The sequence below is a fragment of the Argiope bruennichi genome, chromosome 7 (assembly GCF_947563725.1).
Source record: "Argiope bruennichi chromosome 7, qqArgBrue1.1, whole genome shotgun sequence".
Classification (NCBI taxonomy): Eukaryota; Metazoa; Arthropoda; class Arachnida; order Araneae; family Araneidae; genus Argiope; species Argiope bruennichi.
Window position 1 is genome coordinate 85,496,842 of NC_079157.1, and position 20,848 is coordinate 85,517,689.

The 20,848-nt window shown below is 32.1% G+C and overlaps 1 protein-coding gene across 1 annotated transcript in view; it reads left to right on the plus strand.

The window, feature by feature from the left end:
• The window catches only part of LOC129975964 (glycerophosphocholine cholinephosphodiesterase ENPP6-like), a 308,125-nt gene that overhangs the window by 202,331 nt on the left and 84,946 nt on the right, over nucleotides 1–20,848 (plus strand). Inside the window, exon 3 of the mRNA XM_056089272.1 lies at nucleotides 15,267–15,438. Coding sequence (XP_055945247.1) covers nucleotides 15,267–15,438 — 172 coding nt within the window. The remainder of the gene's footprint in view (nucleotides 1–15,266; nucleotides 15,439–20,848) is intronic.

Consider the following 20,848-nt stretch of genomic DNA (forward strand, 5'->3'; position numbering starts at 1 on the left):
TTAAAACTGTGTCATGTTTTCGATAATTCAAAGAAGGCCAGTTTTCTATGATAGGCTTGCAAGTATGAAGTTTGTTTAGAGTTTCTGAATCCCACTGAGTTTACCAGTTTTTGTAAAGACATATTTTTGCCTGTTTCTTCAAATCGCATGCAGGTATGGGTGTTTCCAAAAAACGAGTTGCGGATTTGGCATTCTTATCAGCCTGCTCATTCCCACATATTCCCACATGGGATGGTATCCAACAGAATAAGACTGTAAAGCCACGAGAGATAATTTTATAAAATAGGTCTAAAATCTTTAAAATATTTGGATGAGCATGATTTTCGAGCGATTTTAAAGACTGTAAAACACTTAAAGAATCAATGTAAATAATATAGCTTCCACTAGGTCTATTTAAAATTTCTAATAAAGCATGCAAAACTGCAGTAGTCTCAGCAGTATAAATGGAGCAACATGAAGGAAGTTGAAAACATAACATTTTATCTGGAAAAACCACAGCAAAGGAGGCATGGGTAGATGTCTTAGATCCGTCAGTGTAAACAGGAATGAAAGACTGATAATGAGACCTGTGTTCGAGGAATAATTTTTGATAAACAATATCTGCTGTGTCCGATTTGTTATAGCTTTCAAAAGGATTAAGAAAATAAAAGGTATGGGTTTTCCATGGGGGGATACTGTTAAATGGGTGTTTGGATAATTCTAGATGGTTCATATTAAGTTCTGATAAAATAGTGTGCACCCTGGTTAAAAATATAGGTTCAAAGTTCTTTCTAGCTTCTTGTAAGCGAAAGAGAAAAGGTCGAAGTTTAAAATCGTAATATGGATGGCAAGGATGAGACTGAATTCTAAAATAATAATGTAAAGAAAGCATTTGTCTTCTAAGTTGTAAATCTGGTTCGTAACACTCAACATATAAACTTTTAACAGGAGAAGTGCGGAAAGCTCCAGAACATATTCTAAGAGCTGCATGGTGAACAGGGTCAATTTTTTTCAGTATGCTTTTTCTAGCTGAGCCATAGATTGCGCACCCATAATCTATTTTTGAAAGGATGGTAGCTCTATAAATTCTCAGCAATGAAGTTCTGTCAGCTCCCCAAGATGTATTAGAAAGAACTTTCAAGATATTTAATGCCCTCTCACATTTTTTTCGTAAAAAATTTAGGTGGGATTGAAACGTCAGCTTTTTGTCGAAAGTGATTCCTAAGAAACGAATTTCATTTAGAAAAGGAATTTTTTGACCATATAGAATAATTTCAGGGTCTGGATGAAGATTTCTCTTCCGACAAAAATGTACTCCCGATGTTTTTGCCGTTGAGAAACTGAAACCATTAAAATCTGAACATTGTTTAATTTTGTTCACAGCTGTTTGCAGTTGTCTCTCTATAAAACACATATGATTTCCCATGCAAGAAATGTATAGATCGTCTACATAAAGGTATCCTTTGACATATGGTGGAAGCTGGTTTAAAATGCTATTGATTTTTATAATGAAAAGTGTGACACTTAAAACACTCCCTTGTGGGACACCTTCTTCTTGGGTAAAAATATCAGAAAATTCATGTCCTATTTTAACTTTAAATTGTCTCAATCGTAAAAAATTTTGAATAAAAATTGGTAAGTTTCCTCGTAAATTAAAATCGTAGAGATCTTTCAGGATGCCATATCTCCATGTGCGATCGTAGGCTTTTTCGATATCGAAAAAGATGGCGGCCAAGTGTTTCCTCTGTAAAAAAGCAGAACGAATATCGTTTTCTAAACTTAAAATATTGTCTAAAGTTGATCTTCCTTTTCTAAAGCCACTTTGGAATTGACTAAGAATTTTGTTTGTTTCCAAAAAGTATATAAGTCGTCGGTTAATCATTTTTTCTAAGAGTTTGCACAGACAGTTTGTTAAAGCTATTGGGCGATAGTTCAAAGGATTCGTGGGATCTTTATTGGGCTTTAAGATAGGAATAATTATTGCCTGTTGCCAAGAAGACGGAAAATATTGTTCCTTCCAAATTCGATTAAAGAGATACAACAAGTTTTTCTGCGATTCGTAAGTTAGATGCTGGATCATTGCATAGCTGATGTTATCTGGGCCAGGAGAAGATTTATGAACATTTGATAAAGCAGACTGAAGTTCACGAAATGTAAAATTACTATTGTAAGGTAAATCAGATTGGGACTCAAAATTCAAATTTTTGTTCTCAGAAAGTTTTTTGAAATTTAAAAAATGTGAATTATAATTTTCACTGGAGGATGTACTTGCTAAAGTAGAAGCTATTGTATTTGCTATATCTTTTAAATTTGATATAATCTGATTATTAACATTTAATATTGACACAGTATTAGAAAAAGGAGTGCCTGTAGCTTTTTTAACTTTTTGCCAAAGTTCTCGGCTTGAAATAGGAACTTTTAAGGCTGAAACAAATTTTTGCCACGACATTCTACGACTATATCGTTGAATACGTCGAGACTCTGCTTTGGCTCTTTTGTATGCAATTAAATTTTCGGTTGTGGGATATCTTCGAAAGTTGTTCCATGCTTTCCTCTGTTTCTTACGGGCTTGTTGACAGTCACTATTCCACCATGGTTTACTTTGCTTCTTCCGAGTGCATTTAGTCTGCGGGATGGATGCATTTGCAGCATGGATTATAGTTTGGGTAATTAAGTCTAATGCTTGATCAATAGGATAATTTTTTACCATAATTTTACTTATTTTTGAAAGAACAGAGAATGTATTCCAGTCAGCTGCTGTGAATATATATCTAGATGGTTGATAATAATTATGATGGTTATGTCTATTGTCAGTTATAATCAGAGGAAAATGGTCACTGTTGTGGAGATACTTGTCTATAGTCAGATTAAGAAACGGTAAGATTTATGGAGAACAAATGGCAAGGTCGATTGCATGGAAGGATTTTGTAGGCTGGTGGAAATAGGTGAGTTCATCTGTATTTAGAAGGCATAGATTGTGATCCTGTAAAAGCTTTTCAATCTGTAAACCTCTTGCATTGGTGTCAGAATTTCCCCAAATGAGGCTATGGCCATTAAAATCTCCGATGATAAGAAACGGAGAAGGAAGTTGTTGAATTAAAGAATTTAAATCGGTTTGATGGATGTATTCATTAGGAGGTAAATATAAATTACATATGGTTATCAGGGATTTTATATGTATTCGAACAGCAATAGCCTGTAAATTTGTGTTTAAATTCAACGGAGTGGAAGAGTGGCCGCTTGCAACAAGTAGTGCAACTCCACCTGTAGCTCTATCATTTATATGATTTTTGAAAGATGCAGTGTAGTTTGAAACATGGATATTATCACCCGGTTTCAGATGGGTCTCCTGTAAAGCGACACAAACTGGTGCATAGGTATTGATGAGATCTTTTAGGTCTGAAATTTTATTTTTTAGTCCACGACAATTCCAGGAAAGAAAGTCTGCCATTAAATGGGGGAAAAGGGAGAAAAAAACTGCATTATAATTTCTTAGAGGAAACCGATTCGTTCGAGTCACTAAAGGACATTTCTTCGTCAGACAAGTGAACACTGAAGAGAGGATCACTGTCCGAGTCTTTGTCTTTAATTTTTTTCTGTTCTTTTAAGAAGTCTTCCTGTGTTAAGGAATGTTTTGTTGAAGACTTCGTTTGGGCTCTAGGCTCTGTTAAAATTCTAGTACGTTTATCGGCTTTTGTTTCTTTAGCTTGTTTAATTTGGTCAGATTTTTTGTTTGCTTTCTTAGTCTCAACTTTCTGCTTGGTGTTTGGTTTAGATTTCCCAGTTTCAATGGATGCAGAAGTATTTTTGAGTGGGGAATTCTTAACTATCGGTTTTAATTTAGATAATGGGGGGCAAATTATTTTTGTAATGCTTTCGTCAGTCAGTGTACTTGAGGAAGTTACAGATTTCACTGCATTGCTATAAGAAAGTGGTCTTTGTTCAGGTGTTAACAGCTTTTTAGCTTCAAAGTATGGTATGTTTTTCTTTATTTTCAGTTCTTGGATTTTCTTTTCTAATTTCCATTGTGGACAATCTCGGGAGTCAGATTGATGTGGTTGTTTACAATTTACACATTGCGGGTCTGCAGTGCAATCATTAGCGTGATGGCCAGCAGTTGCACATCTAGAACAGGTCTGTGTCCCTCTACAAGCCGTCTTGGAATGACCGAAACGTTGGCAGTTATAGCACCTGATAGGATTAGGTATATAGGGGCGTACTTTGCAGTTTAAGTAGCCTGCTTTAATGCTGGATGGTAATTTTGTTGTATTAAAAGTTAAGATAATACTATTAGTGGCAACTAGAGCATTTCCTTTTTTCATAAAAATGCGTTTCACTGCAATTACACCTTGGCTGGCAAGGCCATCAAGAATTTCACTTTCAGGAGAATTCAAGAGTTCCTTTTCAGATATAACACCACGGCAGGAATTAAGTGTCCGGTGAAGTGTTACAGAAACGGAATGATTTAAAAATGATTTGGCTTGCAAAAAGGATTTGGTTTGAAGAGCAGAAGTTGTTTCAATCAATAAGTCGCCTGACCGAAGTTTCTTGACTGATTTTGGACTACCGCCAATACCTTTCAAAGCTTTTTCAACGGCAAAAGGAGATAATTCAGAAAGTTTTCCATCAGAAATGGAGAGAATAATAAAACGAGCAGTTTCAGATAACGGTTCAGTGTCAGAAGTAAAAAAACCCATAAGAGTCAGATAAAAGTTCGGGTCTCGACGGCACCGCCCACCACGGAGCCCAACCAGGTGAAGGCAGCCACCGGCTCCAGACATTCCCAGCCTCGGCGCTTACCATGGTGCTAGCTATACGCTGAGAGTCACCCCCGGGGACAGTGACCACCCTTAACGCCAAGCCCAAGAAGTGACCCCTTCGCTTAATCCCCTTGAGCAGACCAGTCAAATGTCTGGGATACCAGCCGATTGATACATCAGGGACCGAAATGTACCACCCGTCTAAAGGGTCGCCACGCACGGCAAACACGTGGGGTTTTTGGCTGTCCATGAGAAGCAAGAAGCAAACAGAGCGGCGACAGCTTCTCATGGAGAGCTCCCTCGCTTACCGTCGAGGGATGGAAAAATGAAGAAACAGAAGGGGAAGTGGGGAAAGAAGAGAAAAGGGACAGGGGAGAGTTGGAAGAAAGAGTAAAAGATCCCTGGGTACCTCGGGATTGGGACACCCGTACCCACCTAAAGAAGGTGGGCCCCTGAGGGGCCATCGATTTTATTAAAGGATTTATATTCGTTTCTTTAAAAAAATTAGAAGACTCGCATGAATTTCAGAAACATGTGACTTAAAATATATGCTTTCCAGTATAGCATCTGATAGTCTTTTGGAACTGTATATTTATCAGGAAAAAATATCCAATAAATGTTTTTTTTCCCTTTTTAATCGCCTTTGGAGACCAACTGGGCCGCGGTAGCCTGGTGGTGAGATCTCGGCTTCGTTTGGGTTTCAGGCTCGAAATCCAATTTCAAGAAAGAACTGCATGTACAAGGGTCTGGTGCACGTTAAATCCGTCAGTGTCAAACGTCTCACCATCGGTATGGTGTGGAATTTTGGAGAGGGGAGAGGGTCAAACTTAGGTTTTGTTCTCTTAATCCGACCACAGTTCAAAATTACGCTGTGCGTCTCAAAATGGCTTTAGTGTTGCTTTAAAAGGGGACGTAAATACAACTAAACTAAGCTAAACATAGAGACCAGCTGATCCGTTGGGGATACTCGGTATAGATAGTTTCAGTTAAGTCAGATAGATTAAGCACCATATCCATAATTCTGCCATATTATAAAACATTAAAACAATTTTATTTTATCTGTCTTACATATGCTCTATTTATTATATATATATACCTTTCAAATGGAAATCAATCGTATAAAATAATATAAATATTAAGAAACGGAAATACGCTGCTCATCTGTCTTCTAAATATCGCTTTATTGTAAATTTAATTCTTTGTCTAATTAATAATAATATATTTTTATCTAATTTGTGAATAAAATTATGGAACTGCAAAAATTGCACACAAGCATATTCCTTTCTAACGCAATTAAAAACCAAATTTTGTATAATTCGGGTTTTTTTTTTCTATTTGCAGGAATTATGAAACTGCAAAAATTGCATATAAGTACAATCCTTTCTAACGTAATCACAAAACCAAACTTTGTATGTCTCGGTTTTTTTTATCTTTAATTGCAGGTGTAAGTTATAAAGGGAATTTTTTTTTATGTAAAACTACGTAAAATGTATTTCAGTTAAAATTAAAGAGCATTGCGGCTTAATTACTGTTTTAAAAAATATAAATCTGCATTATTGTTCAACATTAAAAACAAAAAAAAATGCTGAAAACAGAATAATTTGAATTACTTTCTGATACATTTTTACAATGAAAGCACCAACATATTGTGTACAATAATTCACAGAAATAATGAATTTTCAAACAGTGAACTCAATATAATCACATCACTGTTAACTTGGTTATTTCTACGCTTGCACTTGAAGTGTTGTGTGTTATTTTGAGCGCTACTAAAACCAGTTTTATATCGGAAAAAGGTTCAAAATGGGTGTTTTGGAATTTGCAACAATATGCACCTTTCTTTGGTACTACTACAGAGTCTTTTGGTTGTATGATTGGTTTGCATGTATATATTTTTCCCCATTTATCATGATTTTAAAAACCTTTCTGATGAAAGAACTAAATAAAACTCATAGTGAATGTCAAATAGCAACAAGTTACCAAATTGATGCATCTACTTCGATGGATGAGGCCACGCAACAATTTAATGTGAAAGATATTGATTCGGATTCAACCATATATGAATATGCCAAAACCGCCTGTCACTGCATTCACCCTGAAACCCTTCATAAACACGTTCTATGAACATCTAACATATGAAGATCCTCTTGCTGATATTGAAGTCGTTGAACCAGATTGGAATTCCGCTTGTGCAGTGTGGGTTCTCAAACACCAGGCATTTTTCAACTTAAGCTAATTACAGCCGTGAAAATGCCAGTGAAACTTCTACAACAGCGACCTACAAAAGGAATAATTTCAAATCTCAAGCCTATTCTGGTTCAAAGTCAACAGACATTTTTTAACATTTACTAATGCTAGCTATAAGAAGATCATCAAACATTCTAAAAAAACTGACAAATGAATATGGTCATTATTTGAAATTCTCTTCACCAATATTTCCTGAAGCTATAATAGCTGTAAAAACTATAGAAAACATCTTCGAATTTATCTGCAATAGCAACCTGTCTATCGTATCATCAGTAGAAATTCCCAGCTTGTTCAGCCACCAGTTTTGCTGTCCCAAGCAATCCTCCACATACTGAGCAGGAGAAAGACTTGTTCAAACGCCAAAAGAAATGAAGTGTACTTCCAACTTGTATATAGTGTACATAGTTTTTTTGTATATATTGTGTGTTGTTTTTATTTATATATTGTTACAAATCTGTAATTTTGCTACCCGGCAAGAATAGTATCTCCGTAAGATAGACCGTTGTACGATCAGTCCTGTGCATGTTGAGTGGGTGCCGCGTCAATAACCTCGGAGCTTGGCGACAAATTTGGTGAGCATTTGGCGGCTTGGAGATGAATTTGGCGACTTTGGAGATAAAATGGATTATACTGGAAAGTTCGAGAAGTTTTACGATCCATCCAGTATTAACCAAGATACACTCAGATACGCCCTGATTGGGTTGGAAGATTCTAGCCCCGCCTCCCGGAAGTATAAATGACAGGCACTCTGAAGTTGCAGGGAAGTCGTATGTATCGTCAAAAGTCGTGTGTGAGAGCAGTCGGAGTCGCCGACAAAATAAGAAATTGGAAAGTATTAGGTAGCAAGCAAGCAAGCTGCTGAACTAGCGATTAAATGTGTTCCGATTGATTAGCGGTATTTGTAGAAGAAAAATTTCGTTACAATATATTCACACTGCTGAACTTTTTTATTGTTTTGTATGTACTTGTCCCTATTTTCCTGATGATGGACTTTTTTGTACCCAATTTGACTTTTTGACGGCATGCGGTTACTCGAATTGTGACTTTATAATATTCCTTTAAGGAATTACTTTCATGGACTTAAGAAGAGACGTTGTTTGAAGACATAGACAGCTGAAATGCGACAACTGCATCGAACATCTTGATCAGAACATTTTTACTGCATTGCATCAGAACAGTTGGTTGTATTTCTGTGAAGACTGAATTTCATCGAATTCTGCTGAATACTCTAAAATGTTACAATTATATCAGTCATCTTGATCCGGACTTCGTTGCTTAGTAACATCTGACTTTGGACACTTTCAATAGGCGCATTCAATAGTATTTAATTAATTCTAATCTCGCTTTAAATCCATCAACCCTCAAAATAAAATAGGCTCAACTCAAATTTGTGTCTTATTTTTGTGTTTATTTTCTTATTTTATTTTATACTAGAAAAACTGTAGATATTATGTAGACTCAATAAACGTCTTATCTACAAACACTGCTTCTATAAATTCGCCAACTTTGTCGTTACATAATGCCAAAATCATCTATTTCATAATGCATTGAACGGTTAATTAGTATGAAGCAGACTTTGATAGGAGTTAATCTTGAGAATCTTGAAGTCTAGTCTTGCAAAAATTATTATAGAAATTCTGAGAGTCCATTGATTGAAAATATTCCAATTCTTTTTATTACGTTACTTTATTCTGATGATTAAAACAATTGATTTCTAATGTTTGTGCTTTAACATATTTAGAATCGTCCATTTTGAAAAATCATTTGAAAATGGCGTCTTGGAATACTCCGTAATACTGTGCAGAAGAAAAATATATCCAAATCATCTTCCGGATATATATTACCGATAAAAGCATAATTAACTGCAAAATGAGGGATATTCCTTCCTCTCCTAAATTGCAAATATTTTAAAGATATAATCAGATATTTATCATACAATAAATTTTAACTTTATGAGAAAACGTCTCGATCGTCAAACGCTCAGCCAAATTTTAATTAAAATGCACGGACGGATAATGGAATTTTGCATCGTCAAATGCGTTGCCAAATTCCATTTGTTATTAAAATTTCAAAATTAAATATTAAATTATTTGAACCTAAAATAATTTTATACACATTTTTAATTGCACCATTTATTTAATCGTGAAGTGAGAATCTTACTAACTAAAATATTAAATTGTGTGTACGCTATTTTAACTATGATTTCAAATGAATCTAATCATTGAATAGATAATATTATAAATTTTAAAATGGTTTACAATGATTCATTTAATAGATTCTGAAGTTATTACCAGAAAATATCAAAATTATAAAAAGAATCCAGTGGGTGTGGTCTCCACTAAACTTTCTGGCATACAACCAAATAGAAATGCCTTCCTATCTTCAGTAAAACAAAATGATAGATCTTGAGATAATCTGTGAACGCTCACGAGAGATCAGAATTTATTTCAAAGACGCACACTTCAGCTTTTTATAATTTGCAATATAGCGAAGAAAACGGATTATGCATTTCGAACGCCTCTTTTCTATGATGGAGTGGCTGATATACCCGGCTTTACCTGGGCTAAATACTGTTGAACGAGTAAGTGTTTTAATATACATAATCTTTGGATTATTTATTAGATTGAGATCATCGATTTTAAATTGAAAGCCATTCAAGCATAATTATTTGCTCTTATTTATTACTAGCCGCCTCTGGCGACCAGCCGGTTCGCCAATTTTCATGCACGTTAAAATTTTAATAATTAAATATTTTATGGAACTCCCATTTTAATTGCTTCTTCATTAAAATATTTTTAAAACTTCAAATTTTAATAGTCCTATAATTCACTCATAATATTATAAAGGCCTTCAGCCATGACGTAATATGTATCTCTCTATTTTTCTGTTAGCTCCCATAGAATTTATGCTTTATAATAATAATAATATAATAAAGTGGAAATGATTAATCTGCAATTAATATAATAATATTTTTTTTTTATTGAAACGAAGCATTTTTTTTAAATATGAGTACTGAAAACAGAGTCACTGAGTATTTAAACCTTATGGACACTAAAGAATATTTTTCAAAATTTATATAATATCTCAAGAAGTTTTCAACAAAATTTTCTCAGATTCCTCATGAACAGATCTATTAATTAACAATGTTTGGTTTTAAATGCATCAAACATTAAAAAAATAAACAGAATCCATTGAAATAATCTGCCGAACTTTTCTTAAGCCTATCCTCTTTATTGTGGAAAAAAAAACTAAAGCCTTACTCATTTGGTGGTGGCGAAATGAAAAGATTTTTTTGGCGGAAAAGTTAGTTTTTAATTAATAATTAAAATTCTAATTAAAAATTCAAAACAGGGATCCCAGGTGCACATTCCCCACCTCCAAGGCATTCATGTGCCAAATTTGGTAGCTGTAGGTCGAACGGTCTGGCCTGTAGAAAGCCAACACACACACATTGAGCTTTATCTAAGTATAGATAGTTTAAGCAAATCAATCACTATTTCACTGTAGGATTAGTGCCATCCTTAAAATTATATAGAATACTAATTTTTTTTAAATATCACAATTATAATTCAAATAAATAGTATTTAATTTTGGTACTTTTCCGTTTCTGAGAGCCGTAAAATATCGCCAAAGTGTTGGCGATTTTGTTACAATTTTTTTTTACTTTGTCGATTTGGCGAAAATAATTTAACTATCACCAACAGCCCTCGGAAAGGGAAAAGTATGTAAATCTTTTATTTAATTTCAGCTTCTTGGAAAAAGAAATGTTCTACAAAACGAAGTTACTTTGCATTTAATAAAAGAATTAAATGATCCATAAGTCACTTTCAAAATGTTATTAGACAATTTAAATGTTTTCAAAAAAATTTAATGAAATTTTTCATTGTAAATGTTTTATTGTAAATTCCAAGAAATATTTTAATCTTTATTAAGAACACGTTTAATTGTATTTTATTAACTCTATTGTTTTCTTCAGAAATTTTTGACTAAAATTTTCTCTTTGAAAAGGCGTTTACATTAATCCTTGATCTCTTCATAAGAAAAAGAAATATGATGCTCATTTTAGTTCCTTACTTGAAATAAATATATCTAGAAAAATCTTTGAATTTATTTTAATGCAGTAATTATTTTGAGTACTTTTCCATTTTAACTTATTTAATTTTAAAACATTGATTTGAGCAATAGAGAATTGTCCTTATTTTTCTAAATGTTTAAACAAATGAATGTAATAAATTTCATTAAAAAATTTTTTAAACAAAAATTTATTCTGTTCTATTTTTATATTCTTTAATTAAACAGCCACATTTTTTTATATTTAATTTCATTTACTATTTAGAGATGATATCTCTTTCTTCTAAAGATCAATATCAATTGATGGCAATGGAATGAATCAAAATTTAAATTAATCCCATTTAATCGATCATTAAATTTGCAAAAATTCAAAAAGATTGTAAAATTTAATCTGCCGTTATATAGGAAAATAAATGGAACTATAATTACAAAATTTTCTGTAAACTATCATGAAATAATTCAAGATAGTTTACAGAATTATTTCATTAAAATAAGTCTTTTAATGAATTTAATTGATTAAAATTCATTAAAAAATCTATATTTCATGTAAACCATTTATTTAAACTTTTAATATTTGCATTAGATGCTATTTTTCTAATAACTAACACAAGATCCAGAAGGTCCGAATTCTTCTTGAAGAAGGCCACTTATAGAAAGTGATAGGACTATAAAAAGAACATGATTCGTTAAGTGAACTGTCATGTGCTCAAGTTCCAAAATAATCATTAAGAACAACATCATTTATATTTAATAGAAGAATGTTAGAAACAGTATTGATCAATTATCAAATTTGCACTCAATTATTTGACACGGCTAATTTGTCTTGTTTCTATTTAACTTTTGAATGTCAGGTTTTTATTTTAAAAATAAGTATAAAAACTAACTGAATTTAGAAAGTTGAAAATAAAACTGTAAAGAACGGCTGTCTTGTGGGAGACAAATAGTATCAAAAAGCTTACGTTTACCGGTCACAAAACAGTATGAGATGAATAATCTTTGTTGTTGTTGTTTCTTATTGCACTTACCACAGGCAAGCCCGCTGTTCGAAGACAGCCGATTTAAGCCTGAGGGGGAGCGCCTCTTGTTTCTATAGTAGCGCCATCTAGGGCCAAAAGAACGACATAGCTACACACACGTCACAGCCCTTTTTACGGAGCGGACTTCATTCATTCAACCACAGATCGTAATTTAGACCTGAATCAGAGAACGATCAACCCTGATCCAGTACCCCCAGTGGTATTACTCTCGACATGGAGGACTTTGTGACCACGACAGATTTAACGCGCGTCAGCCACCAAGCACGCAGGGAATCTTCGGCCGGCTCTTAACCTAAGGAACACGAATCCGACGCTCTACCAACCAGGCTATCCCGGCCTTCGAACAATCTTTAATACTTATAGGTGGTCTAGAACATTTCTTAGAATCGATCATGAATTCAAAATGAATCTTTCTTCTCTGATGAATCCTGTATATATGTCTTAATGATCCGCAGAATTCTATGCACGGTTTTATAATCATTTGTCGGGGTAAAATGAAAATATCTTCTAGACAGAATAGCTTATTTTACATTATTGTACAATATTTTGTATTATTACATCTTATTATTCAATATTCAAAAACATTAAAAAGTATTGAAAATAGTGATTAATTACACAATATTGTACAATATATTTGCTATTCGGGTTGAGTACCCCTTAAGAAGCATTTTATATGTCTTAGTTGCCAACGTTATAGCATGGCCAGCTTCTGAATAATGCAGGCATATCAATAACTATCTCTATCACTGCTACACGAAGTTGTGAGAGTTAAGCGAATTCGAGACATTTATATATTAGTGAGTTAAAAATGATTTCAGACAAATACTTCTTGTCTTAAATGTTTATTTTTTTATTATTATTTTAGTGAATATTTCGTACTATCAAATTATTACCAATTATTTTGTGTATATTTTGTATTACCAAATACGAATAATAATAATATTTTATATTGTAATTATTCATATTACCGTGACAAAAACTTCTATTACAACATAATAACTTGAAATTTGCTGCTATGGTTTTCATATTTGTCATCATGTTGTTTGATTGCTATTCGCCTTTGGAAATCAATTGATTTTCCCGAGATTTATAAATACTAAAACTTAAAATTTTTTAGTTTAAATTTAAATTTAAATTAATTAAATTACAAAAATAATTATTAAAATTAATTATTAATAAATTTAATTTTTTATTTTCAATTTGCACAGAAATATATGTTTAAACTTCAAATTTTGATAGACATATAAATTATATAATTTCAAATGCCTTACAGGTTTCTACTCATTGTGCTTTGTATTACCTTAATTTTCTGTCTATTACATACTAAATTATATCGCAGGAGAAAGCAGAAGTGTTTTAAACTGCATGCAATTTGAGATTTCTCCACCATTGGCGTAATTATTCTGATCTTAAACCTTAATTTTAAATAGAATAAAATATCAAAAAAAATTATTATAGCATGCCAACTCAACATGGAAAAAATAAGCAACATCACCATACCTTAATCACGACAATTGAAAAGAACTAGGATGAATATTAATAGCAACAACATGAATGGTTTAAGTTTCACTTATTCTATACTATTACCTGAAAAATATTATTGTAAAATACGATTAAAATATTTTTAAAAATATTTAAAACAGAAAGAAAAACTCTATGGCAAAAATTCTGATATCATTAAAAAAATAATTTTTCAAGATGGTCCAAAACTAATTTTTCTTTTATAATATTTTTGGAAGTTATTATGAAAAAGATATAATATTTTGCTTAATTTTTAATTAAATGAATTTCTAATTAAAGTTTTAAAAAATCACTTCAATGTGCACATTCTAATATATATACATATATATATATATATATATATATATATATATATATATATATATATATATATATATATATATATATATATATATATATATATATATATATATATATATATATATACAGGGTGTTTATAAAGTCCCGGACCCATTTTGATGTTTAATAACTCATAAAATAATAAAGATATAAACAAACTTATGGCATTTATTGATGGAATAACTCATATATTTTCCTTTTCAGGTTAGAATATTTTTACTTTTGTAAATATCGTCTGCGCGTGTGGTTACTTTCAGATAATTTCATTTTCCAGTCTAAATATCTGTACTTTTCTAAATATTGTCTGCTTATTAATTGCATTTTTCTCTCTTTTGTTTTTGGCAACTATTGCAATGTTATGTTTACTTTTGATGTGTTTGTTCTATGTAGTACTTTTGTATGTGATGTTTTATTCGAGCGGATATTAAGGAGAATGCATACACCACAAGAGAAAGCACAGATTTTATGGTGGTTCATAGAAATGAAATCGATAGTGCAAGCACAGAGAAATTTCAGAAGAATTTACCAAAAAGAACCTCCATCCAAAAACAGCATCTTGCGGTGGAAAAAGAATTTTCTAGAAATTGGAAGTATCGCAGATAAGAAACGTTCCAGACGTCCTTGCACAAGTGATTTTGATGTTGAGCGTGTCAGAGAGACATTTTTACACAATCCTAGAATATCTGTGAGATCAGCGGCAACAGAATTGGATATGCCAATTTCGACGGTGTACAAGGTTATTAAGAAAAAATTAAGACTGCATGCATACAAAGTTCAAATTGTTCAAGTTTTGGAACCGAACGATAGGCCTAGGAGGATGGCCTTTGCAACAGATATGCTAAGAAGGATAGAAGATGCTGCTGATTTTCTGAAGAGTATAATGTTCTCCGATGAAGCATCCTTTCATGTTTCTGGCATTGTTAATCGCCATAATGTGCGCAAGTGGCTCTGTGGATGCCGACATGCTTGTCGTTACCTGGCGTGAAATTGACTATCGACTTGATATTCTCCGTGCGACGAAGGGGGCACACGTGGAAGTTCATTGACAAGGGTCATGAAACTTTTTGAGTCTATTTAACCATTTATGTTATTAATTTAAATCTATCTTTATTATTTTATGAGTTATTAAACATCAAAATGGGTCCAGGACTTTATAAACACCCTGTATATATATATATACACAAACTTTGGTAAGTCAAGCATCTGGCCTGTTGAGCACCAAAACACACACACACACACACATCTATCTTTCTTATTAGTAGACACCTTTTTTTCATTTTAAAGGAGTTTAACTTATATTTTCCATTCGCAGGTTGAAATACGTGGCATGAGGCCTACTTTTTGCCGGAAGTACAAATACGTCGGAAATGCATGGCCCACCGTCAATGAGGATACACAAGAAGCTTTATTAACCGCTCTACAACTGCTAGAGAATAATGAAATACAGTTGGTGCAGATATATTACGAACCTGTTGATTTCTATGGTAAGAGTAACAGTTGATTTCCTGAAAATGTTTCCCTTTTTTTGTGCATGTTGGAATTCGAATTTGCATTGTTATATACATTTGAGAACGATATTTCTTCGATGTTATTCAATATTCTGAATATCGCAATAATATTGTTGGACATTTTGTGTTTATAAGAATTCTTAATATGCCCACATAATTATTACGCTCATTTTGGTAGGTTATGTGTAAGTGTTACAGTTATTACAATGAGTTTAAATATGTCAGTACCAATGATGATGACTTAATAGATCTGGAAGTAAATTTTTTATGTGTACAAAAAAGAAATATCAAGTAATGTGAATGTTACTTTTATATTTATTTAGATACTTTTCCGTTAGCCGGGCACAAATGTCGCCAATTGTGAACCAAACGCGAATTTGGCGTAAGAAATTTGGCGGAATTCTACATTATTTGGCGATTTTTCGCTTGCACCCGGCTAACGGATTGTGAACAAAACTGGAATTTGGTGGAATTCTACATTATTTGGCGATTTTTCGCTTGCACCCGGCTAACGGATTGTGAACAAAACTGGAATTTGGTGGAATTCTACATTATTTGGCGATTTTAGAGTAAGAAATTTGGCGCCCGGCTAACGGAAAACTACCTTTATTTATAACACTTATCAAAAAATTCTATCTAAAACGAATTCTTATATGCGATTAAAATTTCTTTTAGTTTGGTTGCCATGACTACTCTAATAAACTACGTCAATGGCATTGACATTATAGTCTTCTGATTAAAAAAGTTTTGTTGAAATATTTATCCTTTTTTACGAATTTACTGTCTATAATCAAATTATTTTATAGCATTTTTTTTTTTCATTTTTTTACTTTTTTTGTACGATATGATTGAATGTTCTTGTTTAAAAAATGATCGATTTAATTTGTCAAATTTCAAGAAAAGAATAATAATGTTGAACTAATTGCAATATATTCAAACAAATAATTCCACGAAGAGGATTAGATTTCTGTAAATAAAAATGCATATTTACAGAAAAATATTTTTCCTGTCTACATTTGCAATTATTAACGCTAAATAAATTAATTTCTGGGCAGGTTTTAACATTTCTTAGAATTTCTTATAATGCTTCCATTAATATATCGGGCTCAATTATTTAATAATTTTTTAGTATAATTTGATATAGATTATGATAACTTCATATCAGAATGAGATAAATCTTTATATGTGCAAAGGCACAAGGGCCATACCATACGAGATAAAAAAAATTATGATAATTTATTTTATTAATAATTTTTTTGTAAGTAACAATGAAAAAAACATGACGATTCGATAAAAGGTTCTTCAAAGAATTCGTTTATTTTTACTTAATAAAACTTCCCTCCTGCTTCTAAAGATGCAGTTTTATTAGTTTGAAAATAACTTAAAAAGAGAATTATATTCTACATTCATCTCTGAAAAATATTGTAGAAGTAAAGCAATTAACTTTTTAAAAATAAATTGCTTAAACCATAGAACTGTCTCACAACAAGAGAGTTGATATCATAAAGAGATTTAATTACGAAAGAATGAGCCTATTGCGTACTTCCAGATTTTAAAAATATCATCTTATTTTTAATTCCATTCTTTATTTATTTAATATCTAATTAAAATATCGTAATTAGACTCTGTACAAATAAATCAATTACTGAAATGCTTACTATTTTTCTCAGCTCTCATTTTATGTAATTTCTTATATATATAAGGAAATTGATTAAATCCGTTTGCAAGAAATTCAGACTATAACAGTGTTATTTACTTTCTCGTTTTCGAAGTCATATAAAGAGAAAGAACTGTATTCGGCATATAATTCAAACTCTAGATTTTGGGAAATCTCAGTGTTTCAGACAAATTTCAATCCATAAAACACAGTTTTAGAGCTATGTCTGAATGTCTAAGAACACGATAATTCAAATTTATTTATATTAATGTCCCATTTTAAAGCAACACTAAGTCTATTTTGGGATGAACCTAGCAATTTTGATTCGCGGTCAGATGACGAGGACGACATCTGAACAAGCACCCTTCCCTTCCAAACTTCCACACCACAATAACGGGAAGACGTTTGAGTAACCGCTTACGCAACGGTTCTTCAGTGTAATTGGATCCTTAAACTAATATTCTCCGGTTTCGTAGTCGAAACCTGGCCAACAGACCACCGCGGCCTCACAATAACTCAAATTGAATTTAATATCAACAGATGAAATTTATATTATCTTTCCAACACATTTCTAGATACCTATAAAATTTTCAACACAATTCATTCCGAAAGAAAAATTGTTATATAATTTAATACGATAACTGCAAAAAGGAGAGAACTAGATAAATGAAATTTGATTTACAAACCGAAAATTGAAACCGAACTCACATTTGAACCCGAATCTATCCAATTCTTGATTGTCTGTAGATTTGTTCTTAAATAGGCATATTGTAATGTCCTGATCTAGACTGATCAAATAACGAAGCAGAATTTCCAGACAATTCTTTATTTTACAGCCCTATATATACAAAGAATAACTTGTTCTAATCTTGGTTAAACAAATAGTTATTTACACCTGTAGTAGGAGATACAACAGTCAAAATCGAAGGTTTTCTTGAAACTAAGTTATTTATCTCGTCAACACGACTATTCCAGGGATAGTTTCTCAGACTCCGAACTCGTGGGCGTGGTCCAACAGTTCCTGCAATTCGTTTCTTCTCTCCTCTCTAAAAAAAATCTCCGCGCTTTATTTAGGCAATAATCTTTGCCTCTTAATTTAAATTGGTCATTTGAGCTCTCGTTCGGCCAATCGGGGTTCAGCCATATTCTCTCTCAGCGGCGCCAGTAGGTCGTGGGAAGGTCCTTTCACAAAGAGAAACATCTAGCATCCAAATGTTTGGATACCGAAAGTACTATCAATATCTCTGGGACGAGGAATTCCACATGTAGTCTTTCATTGTAGTCGCTAATGAACAGATGCGAGACCACCCAGGAGAAAAGATCCACCATCTGGCTATCTCGAGGAGTTTAGTAAGTAACAGCGACGACACAATGAATCAGTACAACAGAATGTCTTATCAGCACTGGGAAACGGGGATATATATATATATATATATATATATATATATATATATATATATATATATATATATATATATATATATATATATATATATATATATATATATATATATATATATATATGAATGTTCAGATCATCCCGAGAAAATTTAGGAGAGACCACTCTCATTGATTTTTTTAATCTTATTAAAATATTTTCATATGAAACAATATTATAAAGCTTCTTGCCAAGAAATTCTTGAAAAGAGTTTTTAAGAGTTTTTTAATGGTTGTCATGTACCTCAAAATGTCTTCTTTCTGTTCTTTGATCTCTTCTACTTCATGTTTGCACAGAAAAAAACTCGTATATCCTCTCTTCTTTTTTTTTTTTTTTTTTTTTTTGGCTAAGTTAGAAATGAAACAATTGCTAGCATCCTTATCCCTTTAGTCGAAAAAATAAAATGCTACACCTTCTTCTACACCATCAAGAAAAGATGCATTCTTAATTATTATGAATGATGAATTATATATCTTTAATACACACAGGGAATAATATCACAACAAAAATAAAATGTACATTTACTTGATGATCATAAAAATAAAAACTTTTCTTATGATGATAAAGGATAATGTTTGTATATGTATCTGTGTTGGGGTTAGTTTAGACCTTAGAACAAACAAATTAGCCATAAGTAAGTTTCAAGGATATCAATGGAAAATTTCATGCGTTTTTTAAAAATTTCAATTAAAATTTATTTTTTAAATTAAATGTAGATTATGCACAATGTGGCTACTCTTCTTGATAATTTCAGAAAATAATGATACAAAAAAACTAAATTTGGCAGCTTTTTAAAATTCAATAAATTAAATTTTTCAATGAAAGCAATTAAGTTGCCTTGCTATTTATTCTAAATTTTGACAATTTTTTTCAAAAATTGTCAAAAATTTCGAATAACTTTGAACCCTATTTTTCATTGTTATAGCTAAATTCGAACGTTCTTAATTTTTTCTCAAATAAGTTGTTGCATGATATTTCTTCATTGTTGATAAAGCTATTGAAAAAAATTCGGTTTATTAACTCTTCACTTCACATGAAGAATAAGAAATTGGAGTTATTGTTACGTTAAAGCCAGCATGCAATTAAATGAGGAATTATCTGAATAATAACGTTTACCATAGAACTTTGATATTACTAGATTTAACTTTATGAGGAATATTCATGTACACAAGAAATGAAACAGGTGTAAGGCTATCAAAATAACACATCTTTAATTTCATCACAATTAGATGTATAAAAGTACTGTATTCAAGCAATCTCAATTATCAAATTATTTTAAGCGATTTATCTAAAATTAAACGTAATCAATATTTCCAGTAGATCAAATATTCGCTAAAGGATGCTATTCATTAATAAATAAACCAGACAGACATGCTGGCGTCCTGGCATAGGGGTAGCGCGTCTTCCCCCGGGATCAGGGCGTCTCGGGTTCGAGTCCTAATTCAGGCATGGTTGTTCTTCCGTGTTCTATCTATGAGGTGTAGGAATGTCGCCCCTCGGTAAAAAGGGGTTGCGCAAGCGAATGTGACGTAACTAAGTCGCACTCTTGGCCGACTTGGCGCTACTGAAAAAACAAGAGTCGTTCACTCAGCTTAAATCGCTGACAGATAACTGCCAGCGGGCTTGTGAAGTGCCATAAGTCACAAAAACCAGATAGAGATTCTTTTTATTGTTTTGTTATTTTACCTTGCAGAAAGTTTGAAAAAGTTAAAGCTCAACGAGCTCTCGTATAACGAATAAAACGTGATTTGATAGAATGCAACGAGAAATGGATGCAACACGATAAACAAAATCCCATATTATGTATTAAAGAAATTTAACATTTTTACATAATATTTTTATTGTCTATTTAAATGCCACAGACGCACTGAATATTATTACAAATTCGTAACATTACTTTGGTACGCAAAAAATCTCAAATCACTCGCCTTTGGCGATGAATTTAGTGATGAATTCCGTCCTTTTTGCGACATTAATAAGAAGTTATACAAAATATTTAATTGAAATTTTAGGAACCATTAATCCCGAGGATCAAATAGTAACTAAAAAAGCTAGTATTAACTGAAACTAATACTAGATAAAGTACTGATTTCGTTTTATTTTAGTTGAAGCCTATAATATCATGTATAATATTCATGATTCTGTTGATAAAATAGTTTTAATTATAGAGATATAAAATATTCTGTATCCTTGAAAATGCCCTTTTCAGTGATTACATAGACGAACCTAATAAAGACTAAATATCATTAAAATAACACTAATAAAATCCCATCACTAACACTAGTACCATC